The 24,919-nt window shown below is 38.3% G+C and overlaps 1 protein-coding gene across 1 annotated transcript; it reads right to left on the bottom strand.

Moving 5' to 3' along the window:
• Positions 1-659: 659 nt before the first annotated feature.
• mapk10 (mitogen-activated protein kinase 10) lies at positions 660-24,028 on the bottom strand. The gene is made up of 12 exons (XM_014987385.2): positions 23,486-24,028; positions 21,395-21,564; positions 17,960-18,089; positions 17,394-17,452; positions 16,883-17,021; positions 15,531-15,696; positions 14,985-15,056; positions 11,557-11,739; positions 8,616-8,740; positions 8,391-8,454; positions 8,083-8,160; positions 660-4,911 (listed from the first exon to the last, which is right to left on the bottom strand). The coding sequence occupies exons 1-12, from the start codon at positions 23,549-23,551 to the stop codon at positions 4,769-4,771; spliced, it is 1,395 nt and encodes a 464-aa protein (XP_014842871.2). The 5' UTR covers positions 23,552-24,028; the 3' UTR covers positions 660-4,768.
• Positions 24,029-24,919: the final 891 nt, after the last annotated feature.

Here is a 24,919-nt window from a genome sequence, read left to right as displayed (position 1 = left end):
AAAACAAAAGCAGGACATTAGCTATTTACAGAACTATTAATCAAGCAACACAGGAAGCACATTTATTGCATATACATTTTTATCACCAATACTAAAGATTCTTATTAGATTTTGACATGAGGGATTGAAGCAAATAATAATAAAAATGTACATAAAGATTTTACACAGTAAAAATATTTTCTCACCATAATCCATTTCTCACAAATCCTTCACACCCTCAAGGGTAATGTGACTCAATATGTCTATTCCATTCCAAGGTGATGTACATGCTTTTCTTTTAAAAGTTATTGCACTTGCCTTGATGATATGATACGCTAACTGAAAACTAATTCCCAATATAAATATTGAAAATTGGCACCCCATTATGCTTGCTAATCACCAATGCAGCACTGTTTGATGCTGAGGAAGTGAAAACGATTGCATGTGGCACTTCTAACAACTTTACACTATATTGACTTTTCCAGGAATCCCAGGAGACGGCATGGAAACTTGTCTGCTAACTTAATAAGAGACACTAGAAGACTAAGGAATAAAATCCCTTTGCTTTGTGTATTTATTGTGCAATAACAGTTTAGGAGATTCTGCCGGACAACATGCATGATACTACCTTTCATATGAAAGACTTAAACTAAAGAACAACAACAAAAAATCAACCATAGTCCAAGATCAAAGGTTTTCTTTATTTTCAATCACATACATATACTATTTGTACATACACAGTTCCTTTAAAATGTTGTGTTTACAGTAACAGCTTTCAATATTTTTTTTTCATATTTTTTTGTTTGTTTTGTTCTGTTTTCATTTGCGTTAATTTTGACTTTTACTCGAAACGCTATATTCTGAAGCTTTGAGATCGGCGTGAAACAGATACAGTTTCTTTTCGTCTTTTTTTTTTTTTTTTTTTTTTTTTTTTTTTTTTACCTGACAATGTCAAAAAGAATGACTTGTTTAAAACAGCACGGAGCAAAAAGAATCAAAAGAGAAGGAGTCGGAAAAGAACCGAAGAACAACATCACCTGATTCAGATGAGCTATACAGGGTTTTCATTGTTGGAGACACTTCGCCTGACCCTCGCAGTAGCTTGCCTCCCTGTTTGAGTGCAATAAAAATGTTTATTGCATTTTTTTATTTTTGTTTTATTTTTTGGAGTGTTATTATTTACAGTTGAGCTTGTGAGAAAGAAAATCAGTAGGTCGGGGATCACTACTACAAGACGTATCCTAACCTGTGACGTGTACTCTTCTTTTTTTTTTTTTTTTTAGTAATTGCAATATTATGGCTAAATGAAAGGTCAGCAATCCTCAGAGTACAGATAGAAATCTGAGAGACATACACGTTGATTGTGAACACACAAGAGATCACTCTGAAATATTTCCGCAAAAATCTGGATCATGATTGACAAGTAAAGTTTTTGAATCCGTTGGTTGATGTGACTGAACACCAAGAGACGCACAAACAACTTCCCAAACACACAGCTGAGCTCGTCTTTGACATTCTCGAAACAGCTGCAGTAGAAGTCCAGATCAGGTCACAACTTTAAATTGTTCCTAATTTTTTATTTATTTATTTATTTTTTTGCTGGTCAAATTTTAGGACAATGACATGCATGCTTGTGAAACTCTGTTTCTACATTCGGTGTTGGGGGGGGGGGGGGGGACCTTCTTCTTCTTCAGGCACATTAACCAGGATCAAAAGCACCTTTAATCACAAGAAAACTGTCCAGAGGGATGTTGAATAAAAAGATGAGCAGTTCACATTCAGAAATGAGGGGGAGGGGAAAAAAAGACATTAAGATGTGTCAATATTTCTATATTCTAAGCAACCGGGAACATGTCAAGATATGGGAAAAAAAAAAAAAAAAAACAAGAGTGTTTTACATGGTTCAAAAATGCCTTGTAGAAAAACTGTAACACTACTGTGTGTATTTGTGGTATAAAGGAGCCAACTCAAGCTGTGGAAACTCCTGTAGGTGAAAAAAAATAATTTATTTGAACATTTTAAAACACAAAACATTTCAAAGTCGCACCCTGTTTTTGAAGGATTGCCCTGACCCCAGACCCTGAACAGAAAGCCAAGCTAGTCGTAGCTTACTCTGGAGACGCCAACCTCAGTCGCCCTCTTCTCTGTGGTGTCTGCACTGCCCTGGCGTCAGGAGTGTTAACAAAGTAGCTGTTCCAAGTCAGGATTTTTGTATGTGCACAATGTTGTGGATTGACTGCAGGAAAACAATTACATGTCGTACTGCTGAGATTGAGACTACACACAGGCAGATGCCACCAACTCAGCAATTCTCCACACCTCTCTGCGGTTACATGTGCAGTTTGTGACGATATGTATAGTGGAGACATCCTGCTGCCTTTTTATCTCGACAATTTATTCAACAAACGACGGCTTGAGCCAGGAGTTTTCAATCGGCTTAGTTCACACCGTGCAGTTCAAACGAGGTTGTGATGAAGAGAGCGTTAACAGTTATCTTGATGGGTCGCTATGCTAGCAGAGAAACAAAATTTCAAAAAGAATCCTAATGTAACCATAGCAACAAACAGCATACTTTTGGGCACATTTAGTTTGTTTGTCTGCATGTTAGGATCTCCATTTGCCTCTGCTGGGACAATATTCAGAACCCATTAAAGTACTGAAGTTAAATAATTTGCCATTTTGCCTCAATATTAAATAAACCCAATTTCATCATTGACACTTTGGATATTTATTCATATTCTTAATATCATAAGAAGCTAAATTCCTGTTAGCCAATTTTGTCTGATTTCATAAAAGTGGAGAGGCTGGTTGATCTTTTGACCTTTAACCTTTCATTAATATCGTCAAAGCCAAAGCAGCACAAACAATTTATTTATTTTTTTTTTTTGCTGCACAAATGTAGTCGAGTTAATCGACACCCATTTCGTCTGATTTGAAGAGGGTGGGGGGGCCAACTTCACTCAGGTAATGAGGTAATGAATGTAGCAGGGTGTGGCTGAACGGTACAGAGCAAGTACTACATCTCTAAAGACTCACGATGCGACAACTGTGCGTGCGTCGGAGACGAAGCTGAAAAAAGAGCTAAAAGAGCTCACAATTTGATTGGCTAAATAACCAGAGGCATCCTGGAAAAAAAAAAAAAAAAAAAGATGGAGGTTAAACAAGGCCTTCCCACATCCTTTCACCAAACTGTGGTTTAGGGACTTTTTTTTTACTTTTCTTCTTTTTTGGTGCAGCTGCAGTCCTTTACTCCAAACTAAACTAGCCATATTCAGATTCCTCCCACTGGTATAAATAAACAGATGAGCCATCCAGCCTAAATACCATCCAGTCAGGAAATATGGCAGTTGAATCCTATCCAGCTGCCTCTTTAAAGTGTGATGGTGTAGCGTGCGGTGACAATAAGAGCCTGTTTATTTGTCAGGTGGAGTCACAGCTTCAAAGTTAACACTCCTCGTTTGCCCATAAACCTCTCCGCTGTTCCACCTTTGTCTCGCTGAATGGTGTTTAAGGAGTCAAATAATTGGAAGAAGCCTTTTTGTGGTTGAACCGCAGTGAAACATTCCCACTTCTTTCAACCGTGATGGTTTACACAGTGACATGCAACGCCGTGGGTCGGCCCACGGGGTGGTGGCGGGACAAGTTGTACGCCGCCAGGGGAAATGGCATGGAGATTACTCACCAGTCTAATTTATTTCTGAGAACACCGACCATTTCAATCCTGATTTTACCATCTTTTCTGTCCTACTGAGACCAGACCCCGCCTCCTAATGTCTGTGGTGGAGTTAGTTTACATAGCACATGAATATAAGTCTCTGTACAGACTGCTTTTTTTTTTCTTCTCTCTCTAGCATACAGTGTGATTTGCGCAGTTTTAATCTAATCATGCACAACTACAGCGTTAGGCAGAGGGGCAACCGAGGTGGAGAGAAGTAATGTGGCAAGGTGAGGGCTAGTCAGACAAAAAAACAAAAACAAAAAAAAAACTCCCGGTGTACTGGCCTTCAGTCCCAAATCTGTCTGCCCTTCAGCTGTACAGAATTACAATATTTACAAGTAGCTGCGGGTGAGAGCGACTGCACATTCCCTGAAGATGTACAAAACCCAGTAAACGGTACAGGCAAAGTTACACTTCAAAACTCATGTTGGGTGGGAGCGACTCAGGAAATGAGTTGAGGTTCAGAGATGAATGCAGGAAAAAAAACAAAAAAACAAAAAAACAAAAGGGAAATTGCTTTTGTAACCAAAAGCGATGAAGACAACGGCAGCCCACCTTGCCACAACGATTAGCCACGGATGCTTGTGGAAGTAATTAGGAGGAACCAGCAGCTGGCCAAAATGCATTTTACAGGAGGCGCAGGGTTTTTTTTGTTTGTTTGTTTGGATGCCATATACAAGATGTGTGTGTGTGTGTGTGTGTGTGTGTGTGTGCGTGTGGGGGTGTGTGTGCGTGTGTGTGTGTGTGTGTTTCCGGGGCGAGGGATTATAAGCAAAGCAACTAGAGGATCAGTAACATATATCTCAGCTCATTATCTTCAGTTTAATGCCACTGCTGCTTTTTGAATGACAATGCACAGGCTTTGGGTTTCATCATGTCAGACTGCGTTTCAATAGCTTATGTTTTTGTTCAGAATATATTCATTTTGATCTTTCTTTTTTTTTCTTTTTTCTTTCTTTTCTTTTTTTTTTTTTCTTCTTTTTTTTTTAAACATCATTTCAATTTCGTCGGTCATATCTGTTGGGTTCTTCACCTCCGGAAGAACATGGGGTTGCGCAGGCAGGCGGATAGTCACCTGCAGCACCCCAGGGGTCCCGCGGAGGTCTCCAGGCTGCTGTCAGTGTCTGAAGCCAGGGTCTGGTCGGTGGACATGGAGGAGATGTCGTTGATAGAGGAGGAGGGAGGGAGGCTCTCGCTGCTGTTCACGGCTGCACCTGTGCTACGGGAATCAACAGCAGCAGGAGGGTTAAAACGTAAAAGAGTTCTGATGGGGGCGGATAAATAAAATATCTATATTTATATGTATATACAGCCATACACAGTTTGCAAGCATGGACAGCACAGGCGGGGGGGGGGTGGATGCTGGCTGCATTGCAGACAGAGATAACGACATTATTAACAGCCGCTAAGGAGGACGGAGTCACAGCTGCAGCTCTGATCAGATGTTACCAAGCAGCCTTTGGAGGCATGAATGTCAAGTTTGTTTTGTTGATGCATTTGAACTGCTGATAAACTCCTGATACAGCAAACAGCATTTTCAACAAGAATGAGGTGCAGAAGTTTAAATCTACTGTGGTGCAAAGTCAAAATGACACATTCAAGTTCAAATATAGACATACAAACAGACGCCCCGTTAATATTTGGTTAGACGTACATTAGCGTGTTTTTCGTCAAACTTTCAAAAATGTTTGAATTGCGTTTCGTTTCGGGCTTAGCAAAAGGCTTTGCCAAAGCTTACTGTATAGCCTGGTCCATCCGTTCTGAACAATGCTTTCATATGTGTCTTTTGCTCACTGTTTGAATGAGCATGTTCAAATTTTATGCCACTTCTTTGCTAGCATAAGCTAATCAGAGAGCTGTTTCAAAATCTTTAGTTATTCCAATATCTCCGCAGGCAGTTATACAAAGTTGCTGATGCTTGCTGATCAAAATAGGTTTTCTTAACACCTGAATTCGGTGACAGGAAAACTGCAAATTGATGAGAATGCAGGTAAAATAATCAACCAGAACAAGGTTATCGATTGCTACAAGTGTGCGTGCGTGCGTGCGTGCGTGCGTGTGTGTGTGTGTGGGGGGGAAGGGTTCTTGCAAGTCTTGAAGAGGCCTCTGGTCCTGCATGGATTTTGAGAAAATCCACATTATACTAAAAATGCTGCACCCAATTCCTGTTTTTAAGGATTACTGGAGTTTTATGTTTTAGCATTATTGCAGAATAGTTCAATCCCTCCCCCACCCCCAAGTTATTATGACATTCATGTCTATAAAGATTGTATCCGAGCATCCGACCAGAAGCATACAGTGAGTGTGATGTGACGAGAGTGATTAAGATTTGGGTTGTGTGGGTTGTAAATGAAAGGCCATTAATGGCTGCAGCTGTTGTAATCATTCACATGATATCAATAAGCTCTTTTATAGTTCTCTCTACGTTTCCATGACTTATGCCATCATAAAACACTCTGCTGCGCTGGCACAATTCATGTCGGTTCATTTGGAAGTCATTAAAGCAGTTTCCCAATTTTCTTTTATTGATCGTTTGTTGAAGTTGGAATCAGTCAGCAGCAAACTTTCAGAGACCTCATCAGAGGACTTTCAGTCTCACCTGCTGTTCTGTCGTTTCGTCATTAACACAGATTAAGTGATGAAGTTAAGGAGATCACGGACTGATCCACTTTCAGAAATGGGAACTAAGTTCACGTCTCGGCACTTGCAGCTCTGCCGGTAATGACGCGACGGGTGAGATAAATCGATTTATTTCCATTAATGACTGATAATATGGAACCGGTAAGCTTTTCTTTTAGACACGCCACCAAACTGTGAGTTTTGGGAAGCTGTTTCTTTCCACATGTATATAAAACAACATGTTTTACAACATGTTAAGTGCAGCATTTCAGAAACACGGTTTCCTGATAGTATTTCTTTCTGTGCCAATGATGGAACAAAATGTTCTACTCTGTTGGCTGTAGTTGACAATTAATACAGATAGAGTCGATTTTCAGTTTCTTGAAGGTGGCCACTAAGACCTTAAAAGGCATAGATCAATATAGTGTAGATTCAGAAAAACAAAAATAATATTTAAATTATGCATTAAAAAAAAAGATTCAGTCTGCTTTTTTTAATCGATTTTACTTCAAAGCACATAGGTCATTTAATAACCTATATGAAACCAGCAACTGGAGCTGTGCCTTCTGGAACCATTATAGTTTTGCACATATGGATGCTGGCGCAGGTTCATCACCTGAAAGCACTCCAGAGTCTATCACCTTAAACAGAAACTGATGTTTTCTTGACAAGAAGGATATTTCAAACAGGAATATGCCAATGGACGTGGAGAAAAACAATTTATAAAGAAAGAACGCTGAAAACATACAGGTGGAAAGTGATTTGAGTATAATTCTGATTTGTGCCATGTCAGCAAAAAAAAAAAAAAAAATTAAAAAATTAAAAATTAAAGCAGTATTAAAGATATTGTGTTTTCAACTTCTGACCATGTGCTTTCTGCTCCTCCACCTTCCTGCTGCAGTGAAATAGTGCTGCCTGCAGTTCCTGCACTGCGTCTGATACGCTCAGCATCAGACACTACGGAGCGGCAAGTCTGCTTAATTACAACAAGCTGCAAACACAGAAAAGCGTGGATATCGTGTGCTTGTGGGGAATAAAGAAAATAAGATACAGAGAGCAAAAAATAAAAAAATAAAGAAAAAAGAATGCAAAATGCTATATCTCTTCCTGCAATGAAAGAATTAAAGATCACAAAATTTAGGTGCTGTTTAAATGACCAAATGCAAATGATGGACAGACTTTATATTTATTTTTTTATAGTCTGAGGAAATTTATTTTACATTACATAAACTTTTTTATTAGTTACCCTTTCTTATCAGCATGCTGCTGTAACCATGATAAAGCTGTTTCTCTGAATTTACATAGGAGTGTGACTGGATTCTAAACATGACTCTTTACTGCCACTCTGTGGTGGAAAATGCAAACAGCACCTGCTCTCATTTCATGAATAACTGACGCTTAAAATATCAGCTGAAAACTGAAATTTGCAAAGGAAAACCACACAGCCCAAACCTTAAATCGTGACACATTTATATGCACAAATACAAACATTCACACATTTTTGTTTTATCAGATATTTTCTGTACCAGAAGGTACATTTAACAGTAGCAGATTTCGTTCTCAAAGTCTATTTATCGAATACACCCAAAAACAAACAAACAAATAAAACAAAACACCCACTATATTAAACAACACTTAATCAGAGATGCAAGAGACATAGACACATGGTCAACAGCACAATGGGAATCTCTATTTACAAGGGGAAACTCCATTAAGGTTATAGTAAATTCACTTACAGAGCGATTAGGCTTATGCACTGAGAGTACCTGAAGGTGAAGGCTGTCCCTTCACAACGCCATTCTTCGTTCTTTCCTCAAAGTTCATCACCTCTTTGTAGATTAGTTCTGGCGAAAAGAGAAGAGTCAGTAAAATGCAAACAGTGGCGAAACTTCACTTTTCGTTATCCGCGTGAGAAACGGCGGACAAAACGGCGGCTTGTGTACTTTGAACCTGCAAAGCAAAAGCACAGGCATTTCCCGACGCACTGCTAAACCCCGCATTTCCTACAGATTGACTTGACTCGTGCATTGTTAACATTTAGCTTTCGGTGATGGTTAAAACAGGCTGTTCTTACCTTTCCACTCATCTATCGAGTGTTCTCGTTCATCCAGCTGCTTGTCGTAAATCTGAGGTGGAGGCTAAAGTAAAAAGCAGGGAGAGCACAGGAAGATCTTTAGATGAACACACATGTGTCACATGTAAAAAGCAAAACTGGGTAGTGATTGACCAAAACACAAATGGACAATTCCGAGTTTCAACTACACACACACACACACGCGCACACACACCGCCTACTCACCGCCTCCACCTCAGCTGGATCGTACCACACGTTGATGTAGGGGTGCTGTAAGGCCTCGTCCACCGATATCCGCTTAGCAGGGTCGATGATCAGCATCTTAGACAGCAGGTCTCTGGCCTGGCTTGCTGAAGTCGGAAAGAGAAAACACAAAAGCGCCGAGCTGATTTCACGCGGACAATAAAATATCGCTCTGCGTTTCATATGTGAAATAAAAACAAATCAGGAGGGGGCAAAAGAAAATGAGATATAATTAAAAACAGAAGGTTATTAGAGGTAATTTTCATCTTACAGAAACTCATCATGTTCTGGATGGTAATGGCAAACACTGCGGCTTCAGACAAATATCAGTATGCAACAACTAAACACAGATGAGAGTTATTTGTTCATTTTACATCCGCCCTTATTTCCTTTGTATTCCAAATATTTACAGTTTTTACAGTGATTCTATGGTGATAATTCTCAGGAAATACTTATGAAACTGAAACCAGGTTGAGTATTTGCTTGTCAAACGCTAACAGGAGAAGGAGGCTGAAGGAGAGCAAATGCAAAAGCTGCCTTTCATAATAAATGTATTAAGATCCATAAATCTAGAGAATATCTCAGTTCCTTTTTGATCAAATCACTTCCTTTTAAATGTACTAAGTGTGCAAAAGCATTTAGCAGATCTTTGTTCTCAAAGCTTGGAGGATGGACTATTTTTTAGGCTTTCAGCTGTTTGGAATAATCAGTGAGGAAATACATAGGGAAATATCCAGATTACTCCACCTTTAATCTCACATTCCTCTGATTTGTTCTCTAATTGCTGCAAAATAAATACATTATTCTTTCCCGTGTGGGTATATTCTTTCAATGCAATCAAGGGGGAAATTTTCCTCCTCTTGTGAAAGTCCCCTTGAACCGATTTATCACTTTTTAACAGCTCCACGGCAGCTACGGAGTAAAGTGACTGCAGTCTGAAAACAGAAATGGAAAAATAGAGAATGGATTCTTCTCTTTATCAGTAACAAAAACAGAGCAACTCTATGGAGCGACTCCTATATGGGTTCCTCTCCTACACATCCTCCTCTCGCACATCGCTGTCACATCACAAATCCAAGATCCAAAGCACAGCAAGTGTTTCCCCTCCTTTCTTCAACCTGCTTTCACACCTTCCCACTGTGCCCCTCTGGGTGATTTTCCTTTAGCTTCGTCACCTCGGCGGCCCGCAACCCGCATACAAAACTGGTTCAAGACAATTTAACATCAAACTGGAGCTTTGATGTGGGAACACGCAAACAGAAAAAAAGTGCGCTGTCTCTTCTAAAACGGATGTTCTGTTTCCTGCTTTCTCAGCTGGGAGAGCAAAAGAAGACGCACAGGGTTGATCGTATCCAGAAGCAGAGTCAAGTGGGAGCTCTGATTGGGATTTCAGGACTCGGCTCTGAATTTTAACAAGGAAGGTAAAAGGCAACGACTCAGTCACTCTAGGAGGGTTGGAAAATCCTGGGGTTGCTTTTGATTTTCATGGGAATTGGGAATTTTTTTAGTTAATAGGATTTTGTTTTTGTTTTTTTGACTGGGTGTTTCGGGGGGTTAATAGGAAACGGGAGTTTCTGCCCAAACAACAAGATGTTTATACCTTTCTTAGAACGTGATACAGTTTGCTTAAATTACCTGATAATTCCTGAATATTAAGAAAAATATATTAAAAAATTTGGTAACACTTTATTTGAAGGGGTGTGCATAAGGCTGACGTTAAACAGTCATAAACATGACATAGCAATAGTCATGAACATGAAGGAGTCTTTATGAATGTCTATGACTGCTGTCATAAAGTGTCATTTGGTAAATAATGACACTTTTAATCAAAATAAGCATTACAAATTGCATTGAAAGTGCATTACAAGTGTCAACTTAGCAACATTTGGTAAATAATTACATTTCTATCCAAAATTGCATTAAAACTTACATTGAAAGTCAATTAAAAGAGTCAACTTTGCATTAAAAGTGTCATTATTTGCCGAGACACTTCATGACAACAGTTGTAAACATTCATAAAGACTCCTTCATGTTTATGACAGTCTTATGCACACCTCTTTAAATTAAGTGTTACCAACTTTTTTTTTAACTTGGACTATTTACAAAGTTCCTAAAAGTCAATGTGGAGATTTAAAGACTCCTTTGTAATTCCTTTATTTCTTATACAAAAAGTTTAGATGTGTGGAACTGTTCTGAAGTCCTTACACTGGCTCCCTGCAGCTTAGAGAACAGACTTTAAATACTTTCATTAGTTTATAAATCACTGAACAGCATAGCACCCGAATCAAAGATCTGTTGTTGTTGTAACAATCTTCCAGACCGCTCAGGTCTTCCGGTTCTACTCTGAATCCTAGAACTAGAACTAGAATCAAACATGGAGAATCATCATTCAGTTTTTATGCTCCACTGATCTGGGACAAGCTTATAGAAAACTGCAAAACAGCCGAAACCTAGAGTTTATTCAAAAACAAAGCAAAAAAAACAACAACAAAAAAAACACAACTGTCTAGAACTGCCTTTGATTAATAAGAACTGGAACAATGAATCAATATATTTAATGAATATTTGCTTCATGATTTTGATGATAGGATGTTTATTGCTTGTTTCAAAGTTGGTTACTGTATTATGTTTTCATGGTGTAAAACACTTTGAACTGCCTTGTTGCTGAAATGTGATATATAAATAAAATTGACTAGAAAACCATTTATGGTAAAATCAGCATTTTATTTATTTATTTATTTATTTTACTGCTCCTGTTAATCATAATATGCCAGGAATAAATGAAGAGTTGGCAAAGATATATCTTTGGAGTTAATGCCTTTTTTTTTGACCCCACATAATAATTCATCCAAATAATCAAGTCAAAATAAATCCAGGTATCGTTGGAGCATCCCGCTGCCAATAATAAAACCTTGACTCTCACCTTTGAGTTTGTTGTGCTCAGAGTCAGCAGGGAAAAGGCAGTCGGGGAAGAGCTTGGGGAAGGTGAGGCCCGCGTACTTTGGCCGGTTCTCCACGTAGTTCCTCACCGTGGGCTGCAGCTTCTTCATGAACTCTGGAGAGGGCGTGCCCAGCTGCTCTATCACCTTGTTCCACTGGTCAATGTCTGGCGTGGCAGGTCAAGGTTAAAGGAAACACACCTGGAATATGTAGCATCGTATCATCTCACAGAATGTTAGGGAGATGTGTCATAATATTCCAGTTTAAAAAAAAAGAAAAAGAAGAAGAAATTCAGTTCCTTATCGTTTATATAGACACAAATCTGCCGAAGAAACTTTCTGATGAGACAGTTGTGGATCATGAGCGGTATTCTTACTGTTTCTTTTCTTTTTTTTTAACCAATAAATATGTTGCATCATCATTTTGCCAGCTAGTGCTTTATTTAGCTGGGAGTCCTCATAGTAATACCTATTCACTGTCACCATTGCACATTGAGTGAGAGCCAGTAAGGTCCCATTTTCCATCTCTCACAGCTTTAATCCATATTCCTCCTCGCTACAGGTTCGGATTTGGTCAAACAGCCTGAGGTGTTTTTTTTTTGTTTTTTTTCCTCAGCTTGTCAAAAATGCTTCCAGGCTTCCATATGAATCAGAGAGAGGTGGTATGAAGAGGGTGGAAGGATACGGTCAGACCCAGGGAAGAGAACTGTCCCTCTCATCACCTCTCCAGAGATGCAGCCCACTGACCACATGTCCACTGGTGTCACACACACACACACGCACACACGCACGCACGCACGCACGTGCACACACACACACACACACACACACAAAATCATGTAAGCTGTGATGTTCTAAGACATCTTTGCTGCTTCCAGTAACTACTGAAGTTGGAAACTACGTAACGTCTCTTGCATTTTGACCATATTTATACTTTTAGAGGGAAAAAAAGAGAAAGATGTCTAGTTTTCAGTAAAAATTGAAGAATTAAAAATATCGGCAGCAGTGTGAGTGATTATTGGTGGGATCGGTCCGATGATGATCCTTGTACATGTGCATTGACAGGTTTAAGCTCGCCCTACGTCCCCTAATCTAAACAGAGAGTGGAGAATAACACAATCAAAAAAATCAATTGATGATCATCTGATGTCTGCCTATAACACAAGTACATAAAGCTGTATTTACCTCTGCAATTAAACACTCTACCCTAAATAATAACCTTCAGATTCTCTTTGACATTGCTAGTGGCCTACAGTACCGTGACCTATCTCAGCGGACAGATTGCTGCACTCCATCGTCATTTATTGGACAAAGCATAGGGTTGACTCAAACCTCAATAAGGTCAGTATACTTTAGGCCAACAGAGTTAAATATGAGGTGCCAATCCACCACTGCCAAACGAGCTAAAAATTAACCACATTTTTGTCTGAGCGCACACTGATTTGCAGTAAAAAGAAAAACTGATGATGGGGGCAGATACAGATGACAACAATTTCTGTAATAGCCGAAACAGAAGGGATGAGAAGGCGCTGAGCTCATTGCAGGGTTTTCTCGCTGTTCAGCTCATTAATCTTCCCGGAGCCGCAAGTACGGAGGCCGTAGAGTGAGGAATACCCCCCCACACACACCCCACTCCCAACACCTGGTGTCTGATCGCTCACTATGGCCATTTAGCTGCAGTAAGTCACCGTTTTAAATAGCAAAGATGGTCTTTTTTTTTGCATGTTGTCAAAATGAGACACAAAAATACAAAACAAATCAACTATTCCTGAAGCATTTCGACATGCTTAATGTATCCACTCACATGTGAGGTCCTGTGCAGGTGACTGAGCTGATTTGATTTACAATCAAACATAATGCTGCGAACACTGCAGCACAACCAGAACCACAATGGTTACTAATCAAACACATCCTAACGTCCTGTATGCTGCAACTGTATATGACATATATGGTTCGTGATTTTCTTCTTTGAGCCGTAATGAATCAGAAAGTTGTCTAACTCATTAGGAGCATATGTTTTGAGCGAAGGCAAAGAGGAGGTTATTTGTCCAAGGCTTCAACAACCTCATGAGCCATTTGTCACAAATGATATTTGAAGCACAAAGATATTTAAACGCCATCTGCAGACATGAAGCTCTTGTTCGGGCAGCATGGCTGCATGTGGAAATAGGCCAACTTCAGAGCAGTTGTTTGTCATATTTGAGTAGCCATGACAAAAAAGAGTAGGGTTGTCCTTTTTGTTGCTGTAGTTACTTTTTGAACTTTAAACATCTTGTCTTTGTAGTGCACTTAACTGAATACATGATTTGCAAATTATGGCATTGAGTTGTCATTTATGTTTTACACGGCGTCCCAACTTCATTGGAGAAATACTGGAATTGTTCAGATGCATGAATCCTCTGTGAAGACATCATAAAATATTCATGTCGTGAACACGCATCCTCTTCACAATGTCACGTAATTTAAACTATGCAATGACTAACAGACACTCAAACTGAGTAAGCAAATGCTGTGACTCTGGTATGTAGGCTCTCATAGATGGCAAGATGTCCTTCAAATGAAAAAAAAAAAACATAACGTTGACTATTTAGCAGAAATACTGACATTCTCACTGCAAGCACACAAACTTAGTTGCACTCGAAAACACACGGCGCACATTTTAAATATTCAGAGACAAGCAGAGAAATATGTATTTGTCAGGAGAGGTTTGAATTAAAAGTCAACACATATATGAAGAGGAAGTGCTACTAAAACAAATGTTGGAACTACAAAGAATAAACATGTTATATATAATGTTGGTCAAATGTGAGTGGTTTTAGTGCACCTCTGTGACATACAGCAGAAATCAGGTCTACTAAAAAAATCATGAAAACTGAAGTATATCTGACAATTTCCATGTAATCACAAAAAAAAAAACAAAAAAAAAAACTGTGATTGTTTTTTGTCTTCTTTTTTTTTCAGTATTATTTTTGGCATATTTGCCTTTAATGAAGTATTTAAAATGTGTTGTACTCTGAAAGAAATTCCTGCATTTCTGTTTGGTTATTTTCAGCCTTTTAAGATTGCTAGTGCTGATTAAACAACAAGAAAAAAAAAAATAATAATTCTATAACTTCTTGTCCAAACTGGACAGGATTATTACAAAACCAAATCAAGACGGTATCAGAGAAAATGTGTTGCAGTTCACTGTTTTTCCAGTACAATACTACAGATTGATGGTTTTTGTTTTCAAGGCACTGTGTCTATTTCAGCTGTGATATTTACTTTTTAAAGCAGTCCTGTCTAAGTGTTTTGAAATTAGGTCAGTTCATTATAAAACCAAATGTGTCAAAGCTACTTTAAAAAAATAAAAAAAAAACTCTACTGGGGGTACCATCACACAATCTCTCTCTCTCTGTATTAGTAAGGATACAGTCCCGGCCAGGGAAAAGGATTTTGTGGCGCACCATTTCTCCCATGATGCACCCCACCGACCAAATGTCCACTGCACGCAAAGAGGTGAAGGTGGCACAAAGAGGGAGCAAAGAGAAAGAGAGAGGGGAAACAAAGGTTAGAGCAGTCTACTGCGATTAGCAAGATTATTCAATATGAGGCATGTTACGACTCAGCGTGCACACACAAGATAAAGAGCTGACGGAGTAACAGTGAAAACGAAAGCAGAGCGTTAGAAGGACTGATTATCTGAGGGAAACTCAAAGCCCACAGGCTGTCATTTTAAGTTAGAAGTGTGACTAATGAGTCATAGCGAGGCTGGCATTCAGTCATGTGTCTTGATGTTCTGAGGGCTTTTAATCAATGACTCACTGCGCCAGCACTTCAGCTCTATTGCAATTCAACCAGAATGGCGTCTTTGCCTTTGCAATGCTTGAGCTCTCCGATCACAGCTGCAGGTGCTGGACTCTCGAAACTTTTCACTTAGAGTTGTCTTTCTGACTCTACAAACACCGGCAAAGCTCACCATTTTCTTTGTATCCCATTCCCAGGATGACCTCTGGGGCTCTGTAGTATCGCGTCACCACATAAGGGGTCATCATGAAACTAGTGCCCGCGGTTCTAGCCAGACCGAAGTCCAGGATCTTCAGGGTGCAATCAGACTTCACCACTATATTGCTTGGTTTGAGATCCTAGAGAGGAAAAAAAAAAAGAAAAGCACGTGCAATCTTAAAATTATTGAACATCATATTTCCTATTGAGGAGGAGCTGCTATGTGAGAGGGACACCAGTCCTCTCTAATCTAAGAGATTGTTTATTCATCTGAACAAATTAAACACAATTTTGTTTGTTTAGATAATGCAAATATGTGAAATTATACAAAAACTACTTGCTTATGTGGATGTATTTTTTGTTGTTGTGAAATACCCTAATTTGTATTATTCTAGTTCTTTAAAGGAAAAAAAAAGCAAATACTGATCTATGCTGGGTCACAACGGGAAGTTTTTTGTCCTTTTAACAGACCAACACAAACCAAGCAAATATATATTCTTTTAAATGTAAAATATATCTTATTTGCAAATCTGAAAATAACATTTTATTAAAGCTACAACAAACTATATTTGTGTTAGTGTTAGCACAACAGATCTTCTGTTATAAAATTGTCATAAATTTTATGTGACAAATTATTAATTTGAACTATTTTTCTATACTTTTGTCTATATTAATAATCCTTATTCTGTTTGGTTTCCCAAAAAGAGTTGGTTGTTTCTTTCACTTTCTTTGTTGAAAACGAGTTGAATATTTTTCCTGTGCGTGTTATTGTGTTAATCGCTACTTCCTGATTTGTGAAACGGTAAAAAGATATGTACAACTTCCGACTTAAAAATTCTAAAACATAAATGTTCAACTTAGCAAATAAATAAAAAGAAATCTCTCATTTACTGTCAAAAATATTGATAATATTTTTCAAGTGTACCTTTATCTATCGGATTTTCTCACAGATCAAATATGGCATCCACATTTCATAGTTAAAACCTATTTTTATATTTAAACCTTCCCATTTAACGTATGCTAACTTTGTAAATTTCCTCCAGTTGGGCTGTCAGAGAAATGCGAAAACAGGAAACACTGGATCCTGCTTGACATTTCACACAACTCGGCTTATTTGTAGAGACTTATCTGCTTCGAAAAGTAAATAGACTCTCATATTACAAACAATATGATCGCTGCCAAAATATTGTGCAAGCAGACTGTAGGCTTTACTACTTTCAACAATTGATCATCTTAACAGATTTGGAAGCACACAATGCAAAGCTAATTTAACAGGTAGAGGTGAAAAACAACACAAAAAAACCCCCTCTCACTGTCTCCTCTTACCCTGTGAATAATACCGGCTGAGTGCAGATGTTTGATACCGCATAGCATCTGGTAGAGCAGATAGGACATTCTCTCGTGGTCAAGCTCCATCTGAATCACCTGGCACAAGTTGGCATCCATAAGCTCCATCACGAGGTACCTGGGAAAATGCCATGACCAATTCAGTAAATGGCGCGACTTGTTTGACGTTTGACTGGTTAGTCGTTAACGTCACGCATTTTAAACGTTTCTGCATGGACTACAAAAAAAAAAAAAATCTGTTGACGCATGAGACGTATAAGTCCCCGAGTAGAGGAACTGTTCTAAAAACAAATGTGCTCTCATTTATGATTCAGTACGAGAACATGACGCCTCTATCGGCTTTCGCTGACTACCCCCGGAGCGGCTCTGCTCTGGCGATTGAGGAACACAGAATGGACACGAAATTTATACAACAAAGACAGACATTTTGCTTTATATCAAAACAAAGATGAATAAAAAATAAATAAATAAATAACAAAAAGGAACTCACACATCTTGGAATTCCTCTAATGATTTCTGTGGCGTGAAGACATTTAATAAGCTGATTATCTGAAAGAGAGAAGACGCAGTCAGAGGGTTATTATACAGGTAATCAAAAAAGGGAAAATAAACTAATTGATTCAAAGCGACTGTGAGAAGTTAATGACTGCTGAGAAGGACTCTGGTGAGAGAGGACAAAATGGACTGAAGAGGTGGAATGGAGGCAAGAGGAGGGGATAAAGGCTGGTGACAGGAAACAAAGAGAGGGAGACAAAGTGTAGCAGTGGGGATTACAGTCATCCCTCCAAGTGCTCTTGGTTTCACTCTCTCTCACCAGTTTGCTGCACTCCTGCGGGCGCAGAGTTTGGCACAGTCACAACATCACACGGGGGCTAGTGTGCACTTTGTAGCAGAGCGATTTGGCCAGAAATAGAATATATATATCTATATATCTATAGATATATATATCAATATATATCAATATATATCAATATATATCAATATATATATATATATATATATATATATATATATATATATATATATATATAAAAAACAAAAAAAACAATAACTTACATTTTTGTGATTGACACATTTCATGAGCACCAACTCCCGGTATGCCCTCTTGGCGTGGGTCTGGTTCTGGAAGGGTCTGCTCAGTTTCTTTATGGCTACATTCCTGTCCAGGACAGCATCATAGCCCGCACTGCAGAGACAGAGAGAGAGAGAGAGAGAGAGAGAGAGAGAGAGAGAGAGAGAGAGAGAGAGAGAGAGAGAGAGAGAGAGAGAGAGAGAGAGAGAGAGAGAGAGAGAGAGAGAAGAAAAACACATAATCATCAGCATTCTTTCAGCATTCATAGCTGGATGGTTATCCGGGTGCATGTGGTTGCACAGTAATTGCAATTTGTAGCACAAGAGCAAATAGAGGATTTTCTGCATGTTGAAGTTATCAATGTAAAGGAGACCTACAGACAGTTTCTTTCAAACATATTTACAGCTGAACCAGATATTTACATAAACTATATCAAAATACAGAAACTTTTTTTTTTTTACTAAATGTTCATCGAAAATATTTAGTCATTTGTACCTCTTTAGAAGGGGCTGTAGGAGGGAGGAACATAACGCCTGGAACAAATTCACAATGAAAAGGTGTAAAAATATTTCTCCATTTTTAGCCTCCAATGAAATAAACCTTAGGGTAATTAAAGGACTGTTTTCACTTCACAAAGCAAGCAGTTTGGCAAAATAAATGTATCCAGTAAGAAAACATGAGTCATAACTGGTTGCTTTGCTAGCACAGTGCAACCCTGACTCTGGAGACCTTTTATATTGGATCTCCTTGCAGTCATTTCTGTTGACTCTCAGAGAACAGGTGTGGAGGAAAAACAAGACATAAAAATGTCATTTAATATTCTGTATCTTTCCATATTGCCCTTCGATGCTGTAAAGGGACTATCAGTGTATTTTTATGTTGTCGTGCAGAAGATGCTGAGTGCAATGCACTGTGGTTTTAAATGCCTCTGTGGAGAATGCATACGATGGATTTATAAGCGCATTTGTCCAACAAGGATTTTAGCAAGTCATCACTTTTCCAGATGAGTGAAAGGTGATGTCATGAATAGCTAAACTACTTAAAACCTTGATCCATCTTTAGGATTCCCATATGAAAGCATGAAAGCTCCCTCTAAATAAACAATGAAAGAGCATTTTGAAGAAAGAAAACAATATTTTCTGTGCATTTTATCACCAACTAATGAACTGGAAACAATGAAACAGAGAGAGAGATGACTGAGAGAGAGAGATGGCTGCCTGTCAGCGCTGATCTTTTTGCTGCGTATAGAGCAGCTGATATATTAGCCTTCAAAGTTTTTGGCGTTCAAACTAAAAGTCTACGTTTATAAAGTAAGTTTTTTTTTTTTTTTAGCCAAATTTTTAATTGGAACTGCAACGACGTTTGTTGCAAGGTGAAAAATGTCAAATGTCATCAATTTAAATAAGCACGCTAGAGTTAGCTTAGCACTTTAGCAAACTGCTCTACATGTGTGGAAGACTAGATGTACATATGTCCCAAAAATATCTGTCAATGTACAGAAAAATGTACGCTACGCATCTACTACATCATTGGTGAGTAAATTAACAGGGATAAAATATTGGTGAAATATAGTATGCTAAAAGTAGCTTCAAATTGAAGCTACTGACTTTTCAGACATTACATAGCATATCACACTGTAACTCAGCATCAGCAAACACCTGATTATAACACCAATACATGAGTGTTTGTATGTTCTGGCATAATTACTGGCAACAACACTGGCAAAATAAATCTTGACAGAAAGCAAGTTTTTCCTTATTTGCATGTTCTCCGGCTAAACTAGGATAAATCCTAGTTTTTTGATTGCATAAGCAAAGCAGAATGTGTCCTCGCTGACTTAGGCATAATCTTTTAAATCTATCTGCTTGTGTGCATGTTGCTTATTTGAGGCTAGCTGTTGGAACTGAGTCACACAGATGTTTATGTAAATGTGATTATGTCACCCATCCGAGGTTCGCACCGAAGATAGCCAGCAATCTTTTTTTAAAATGTTTTATCACCATGTTGAGAGCAAACAGTTATTTCAACTTATACAAAAACACATTTTTCATAATATGTGTCAATGCATCTGTAAACATCTGAAAAAGATCAGTTTTCATGCTTGATGTTTCAAATCAGACTGTTTCTTTTTTTTTTTTTTTTTTTTTTTTGTCTGCTGTTACCACCAGATAACACCAGATGCTATCTGGGGGCAAAATCAAGAAATATACAGCTGGGAAGATACAGTTTGATCTCCTCTCTGCAATTGGTCTCTAAAAACATTCTCCAAACCTGCCCTCAAGCCAACCTGCAGCCACTAAGAATTGGTTTTGCTACCTTTTGGACCGAAGTAGCAAAAGGCAGAGTTTATGAGAGGGCACATGGAGAGCAAAGGTGTTGAGACGCATCCTAACGCGAAACACGTCAACTTGGATCATCGGTGCGGAGGATTCTGAGAGGTTGTATATTAGCACAATGACACAGCATTAGCATGAGCATGAGCATGAGTTATGAATGTGTTTGGTGGATCGACAGAGACGGTAAGAGGCATTTCTTTAAGTGGAGCTTTGGCAGTCGTTCCACTGCATTCTGACAGGGAAGGCGTGAGGTGAATTACAATGAAAGCTGCCTCCCTCTGCAATCTAGATTAAGGATTCATAAGAAGACTGTGGTGACAGACCCTTAAAATCCATTTATCTACAATGCAAATAGAAGATGTGATATCAGCTCACACCTGAGGAAAAAAAAAAAAATATCACAAATACTGACCTTGATCCCTCTAAGGAATGTCTTGTTTGTTTATATAGATATATAGTCATAAAAATACTCTATATTGTCATAAAGAACATTATGACAATGTAGAAGTGGCTGAAAATCAGCTGATGATTTTAAGACATCAGCTGCAACTTCATTTTAGCAGCGTTTTTATTACTTGAAATAGGAATTCATAAACTCTTGCTGCTGTCACATTAAAAAGTTCCATATCAGAAGTTTTGCTCAGATAATCAGACTATGAAATGAGCTTGTTTTTCTTATTCTTAAAAGAACAAAATGAATCAGAGAGCATTGAACATTCGGTTGAATCGGCTGCATAAGATGTTAAAAACCCTTGAAAAGAATTATAAATGCTTACTAAAAACAAAAGTTTGTCTGAATTACTAATAAATGCCTTAAAAAGCATGCTTTTATGCAGTTTCTAGATCAGAAGGCTGGAAGTAGAGTTTGTAAATGCTCTCTTTGGCCAAATGTGAAACCAATGACTATATGTCACAGATCTTATCAACATTTGAAGCAATAAACCACAGAACAAGGAGACCCAACAGTAAAACTGAGACAACCCAAACATTAAACACAACAAAGAGCCTCATCAAGCAGCTTGACGCTATTTAAGCCAGCGCATTAATAAAAAAAAAAAAAAAAAGGCGCGGCTGTGAACTTACCAGACAATTCCCTGAGCTCCAGAACCAATGGGCTTTAAATTCTGGTAGCGCTTTAGAACTGTGAAGGTGGAGTCTCCCACTTCCACACTGTAGAACTGGTTGTCCACTTTGCTTTTGCTCATGTTGTAATGTTTGGCAATATATGACACATCCACTTGTTTGCCAAAACCCTGCGCGAGTCAAATACAGCACAGTAGTGGAGTTAGTGTTGCTGAAAGAGAAAAGCATGGTGTACATTTACAGCAGGAAACCCCAATTACTATGTCCAATAAAAGGAGATATAACATGTATAATATATAGCATATATAATATGTGTATTTTTTCTTTCTTTTTTTTTACCATTTAACAATCAGCATTTAAATTGTTTCTCCACCTGATTACTTGTTTTAATTCTATGTTATACCATGTATTTCTGTTTATAGGCACACCAAAGGTAGCATTTGATAAAATAAATGTCTGATGTTGGAGCTCCTGTCTGAGAAAGAACTTTTTAATAGTCTCTCTTTTTTTTTAATAGTACTTTTTTAAGTACTTTAGATGTTTTATGGTTTTCTTAAGTATGGTACATTTTAAATCCCCTGAGCAGTTCAGTGGGATTCAATTCTAGGCTTTTACTCAAGTCTTTTTATTACTCAATTTTCTGCTATACTGCCGAGGTTTATTATTCTGTTGAAAGGTTCACTGTCAGTTTAACTTTTGCTTTTTCCTAGATGGCAGCACGTTGTCATCATGTGGTGCTTAACATCATTAAAAAGAGAAAAACGTAAAAGTTGTTACTCTTAAAAAAAAGCCTCAGCTTCGTCTGACAATATCGTTCCAAAACGGTCTGGCCTTTATTTGTCTGTTTTAGATCCTAAGAAGGTACAAGGTTACATCGCTTCACACTTATTGATGTTCATAAACTATATAACACAGAAGTAAATGATGCACATTTAAAAGATGTACTTCTGTTCTGTAGACACAACACTTTGACACCGATAGTTACAAAATTCACTCTCACAGGAGCTCTCTTCACTACCACGATCAACAACAAATCCTTAACCAGAGGATTATGTGTTAAGACTCAAAACGTTTGCAACGACGTTGCAATCGATCCCAGCACCCTGGGATTTGTGTGCAAGGATTTAAAGGTACACTTTGTGCAAAATCGGTTGTCGCCTTGCAGAAACATAAATCCTGTTTTTTTCTAACTGAAAATACAGGCAGCAGAATAAATACTGGGCATGTTATTACATCAGGGCCACTAATTGCTTCCCTCAGATGAAGACATTATTACATCTTTGTGCACACAATATTTAAGCTGCAATTGCGGGCATGGAAATAGTGGCACGACGAAATAATAATTACGTTAATTACGGAGTGTAATTACTCAGCAGTTCACAAACCAAATAAAGCCGCACTGTTGGGGCACGACTGTGTAAGTTCAGCCTTAAAGCTACGTCAGTCAGGAACCAGGAAAATGTACATTATGACATGAATACACATAACCTGCGATTTGATTCATTTTTAATGTTTGGCTTTATAGGAGTACCAACAGTGGCTGTTAAACATTAACATAAGATGCATGTGCAATCCAACAGAGCATGCAAAGCTCCTGAGTACTCTGAGCCGCAGCGAAAAGGTCCAACGCAGCTCTCACACACATACTACACGTATGGATTTTATGCATATGTGAAATGAGTTTGGCATTTCAGCTATACGAGGTCAACGGGAGGCGGGCAACTAAGCCCCGCTTTAGCCAAATGTCTCAGATACAGATAAGCACTTGAGGTATTGAACTTCAGCAGGAAACTAGGTCTGCACTGGAAATAGTTTTGCATACTTAATTGTTCACGGTGAGGTTAAAAGCTCTTCATTCGCTTTCATCTACTTTTGGAATTCCCACAGGAAATATACAGCGATTCCAGACCGTTATGCAGGATTTGGGTTTTTTTTTTTTTTTTTTTTACATGAAATGAGAGGTTTTGTGAGCACCGGTCGCTGCAGAAGCCTATCAGAAACACAGCAAACACAGCAAAAACACACATAGAAAATACGGGGAAATGGAAAGGATTGAATACTGTACCTTCTTTACCTGTAAGGAACACACACCTGACAAAAGGCTATCTTTACATCCAGGACTGGTTGGCTGCAGTTATATAAGAAATGTCTGCTCATAAATACCTGGAAGACACAAACAGGGGAGAAGGGGAGTCAGAGAGTGATTGCAAGGGGGCCCCGAGAGGCAGGGAAGTGCAAATATACCTTTGCTGAAATTATTCACATGAGTGATGGCCTCAAAATATGATCTGCACCTTTATGGAAAAAAGAAAAATAGCTGCACCTTCATCTGCATCAGCTTTATCTTAATATGCAAAAGAGCAGCTTAACTTATGATGGAGCGTCTCAGAAACTAGTTCTGTGGAAATTTGCAGTCTCTCTCGCTCTCTCTCTCTCTCTCTGTCTCTCTCTCTATTTCTCTCTCTCTATCTCTCTCACACACACACACACACTCTCTCTCTCTCTCTGTCTGTCTTTGCTGTGGTTCTGAATCCTCCAGGAACATTCACAGCTCTCCCCCTCCCGTTCCCATCTTTCTCAATAAAAATGAGAAAAACAGCAAGTCACCGCTACCCACACCTCTATAAATATAAACTGACCAATATATCAATTCCTCATCAGAGAGCAGCACAGCAGGACGACAGAGATCAATGTCTTATCAGCCTGCAGACGGAGATATAAGCAAACCTGGGGCTATTAGAGACAAGTACGGTTTATTAATGACTTGTTTCAAGTGCACAGAGACTGATTCAGTGATTAAATAAGAATATCTTTATATCTCATTACTTCTCGGTTTTTCTGCTTACTTTCATCTCTATTGTAAATCTTTTGAAAAAATAAATGACAAAGCAGGGCTTGCAGTGCTTTCAGAGCCAAGGCATGTTTTTACTCATTGCACAATTTATTTTGGAACAAAGACGAGGTACAAACCTAACTAAAGCAGACACATTTAAAGCAAAAATAAAACTCTAGAGTCGTTTTTTTTTTTTACAACATATTTATACAAATTTCAACTATTTTCTACATATTTAATTTATAATATCAACAACTACACGACCATGAAATCTTGTAAAAGTAGACCACAATCTAGTTCTTTTGGCTTCAGTATGCAATCAAGGAGAAATGTATTAAATGACGCAAGAATTATTTTTGTTTTTAAAATGCTTGTACCATTACCTTTAACTGCAGTATATTAGTTTGCCTTGGTAGGAAATGAAATGAAAAATATCTTGCCAAAATCTGCTAACCTGAACGAGTTGAATACACTGTATGATTTTTTTTTTTTTAATTTATTGTTCCAGCTGAGGTAGGATTAGACTAAATTATTTTCAATGTGTGGGGAAAAAAAATCACAATCCTGGTAGTTTCAAGACAGAATGCCCTTACATATTTTGGAAAGAGAAGAAAACATAAAGCAATTTTGGCAGAATAATGCCATAACTACGGCTGCGGAATCAAATTAAAACTTAATTGTTAAAACTAAAT

The sequence above is a fragment of the Poecilia mexicana genome, unplaced genomic scaffold (assembly GCF_051168715.1).
Source record: "Poecilia mexicana isolate PSO_F unplaced genomic scaffold, ASM5116871v1 scaffold_12, whole genome shotgun sequence".
NCBI lineage: Eukaryota > Metazoa > Chordata > Actinopteri > Cyprinodontiformes > Poeciliidae > Poecilia > Poecilia mexicana.
The sequence above is the reverse complement of the archived record's forward strand: the minus strand, read 5'-3'. Positions and strand labels throughout refer to the sequence as shown.

Excerpts from the sequence above, each read along its gene's own strand:
- mapk10 (XM_014987385.2), bottom strand. The coding sequence starts at position 23,551 with ATGAGCAGACATTTCTTATATAACTGCAGCCAACCAGTCCTGGATGTA. Across the intron at positions 17,453-17,959 it reads AATGTGTCAATCACAAAAAT|ATAATCAGCTTATTAAATGT; the intron begins GTAAGTTATTGT and ends TCTCTCTTTCAG. Across the intron at positions 15,697-16,882 it reads CAGCCGGTATTATTCACAGG|GATCTCAAACCAAGCAATAT; the intron begins GTAAGAGGAGAC and ends TTTCCTCTCTAG.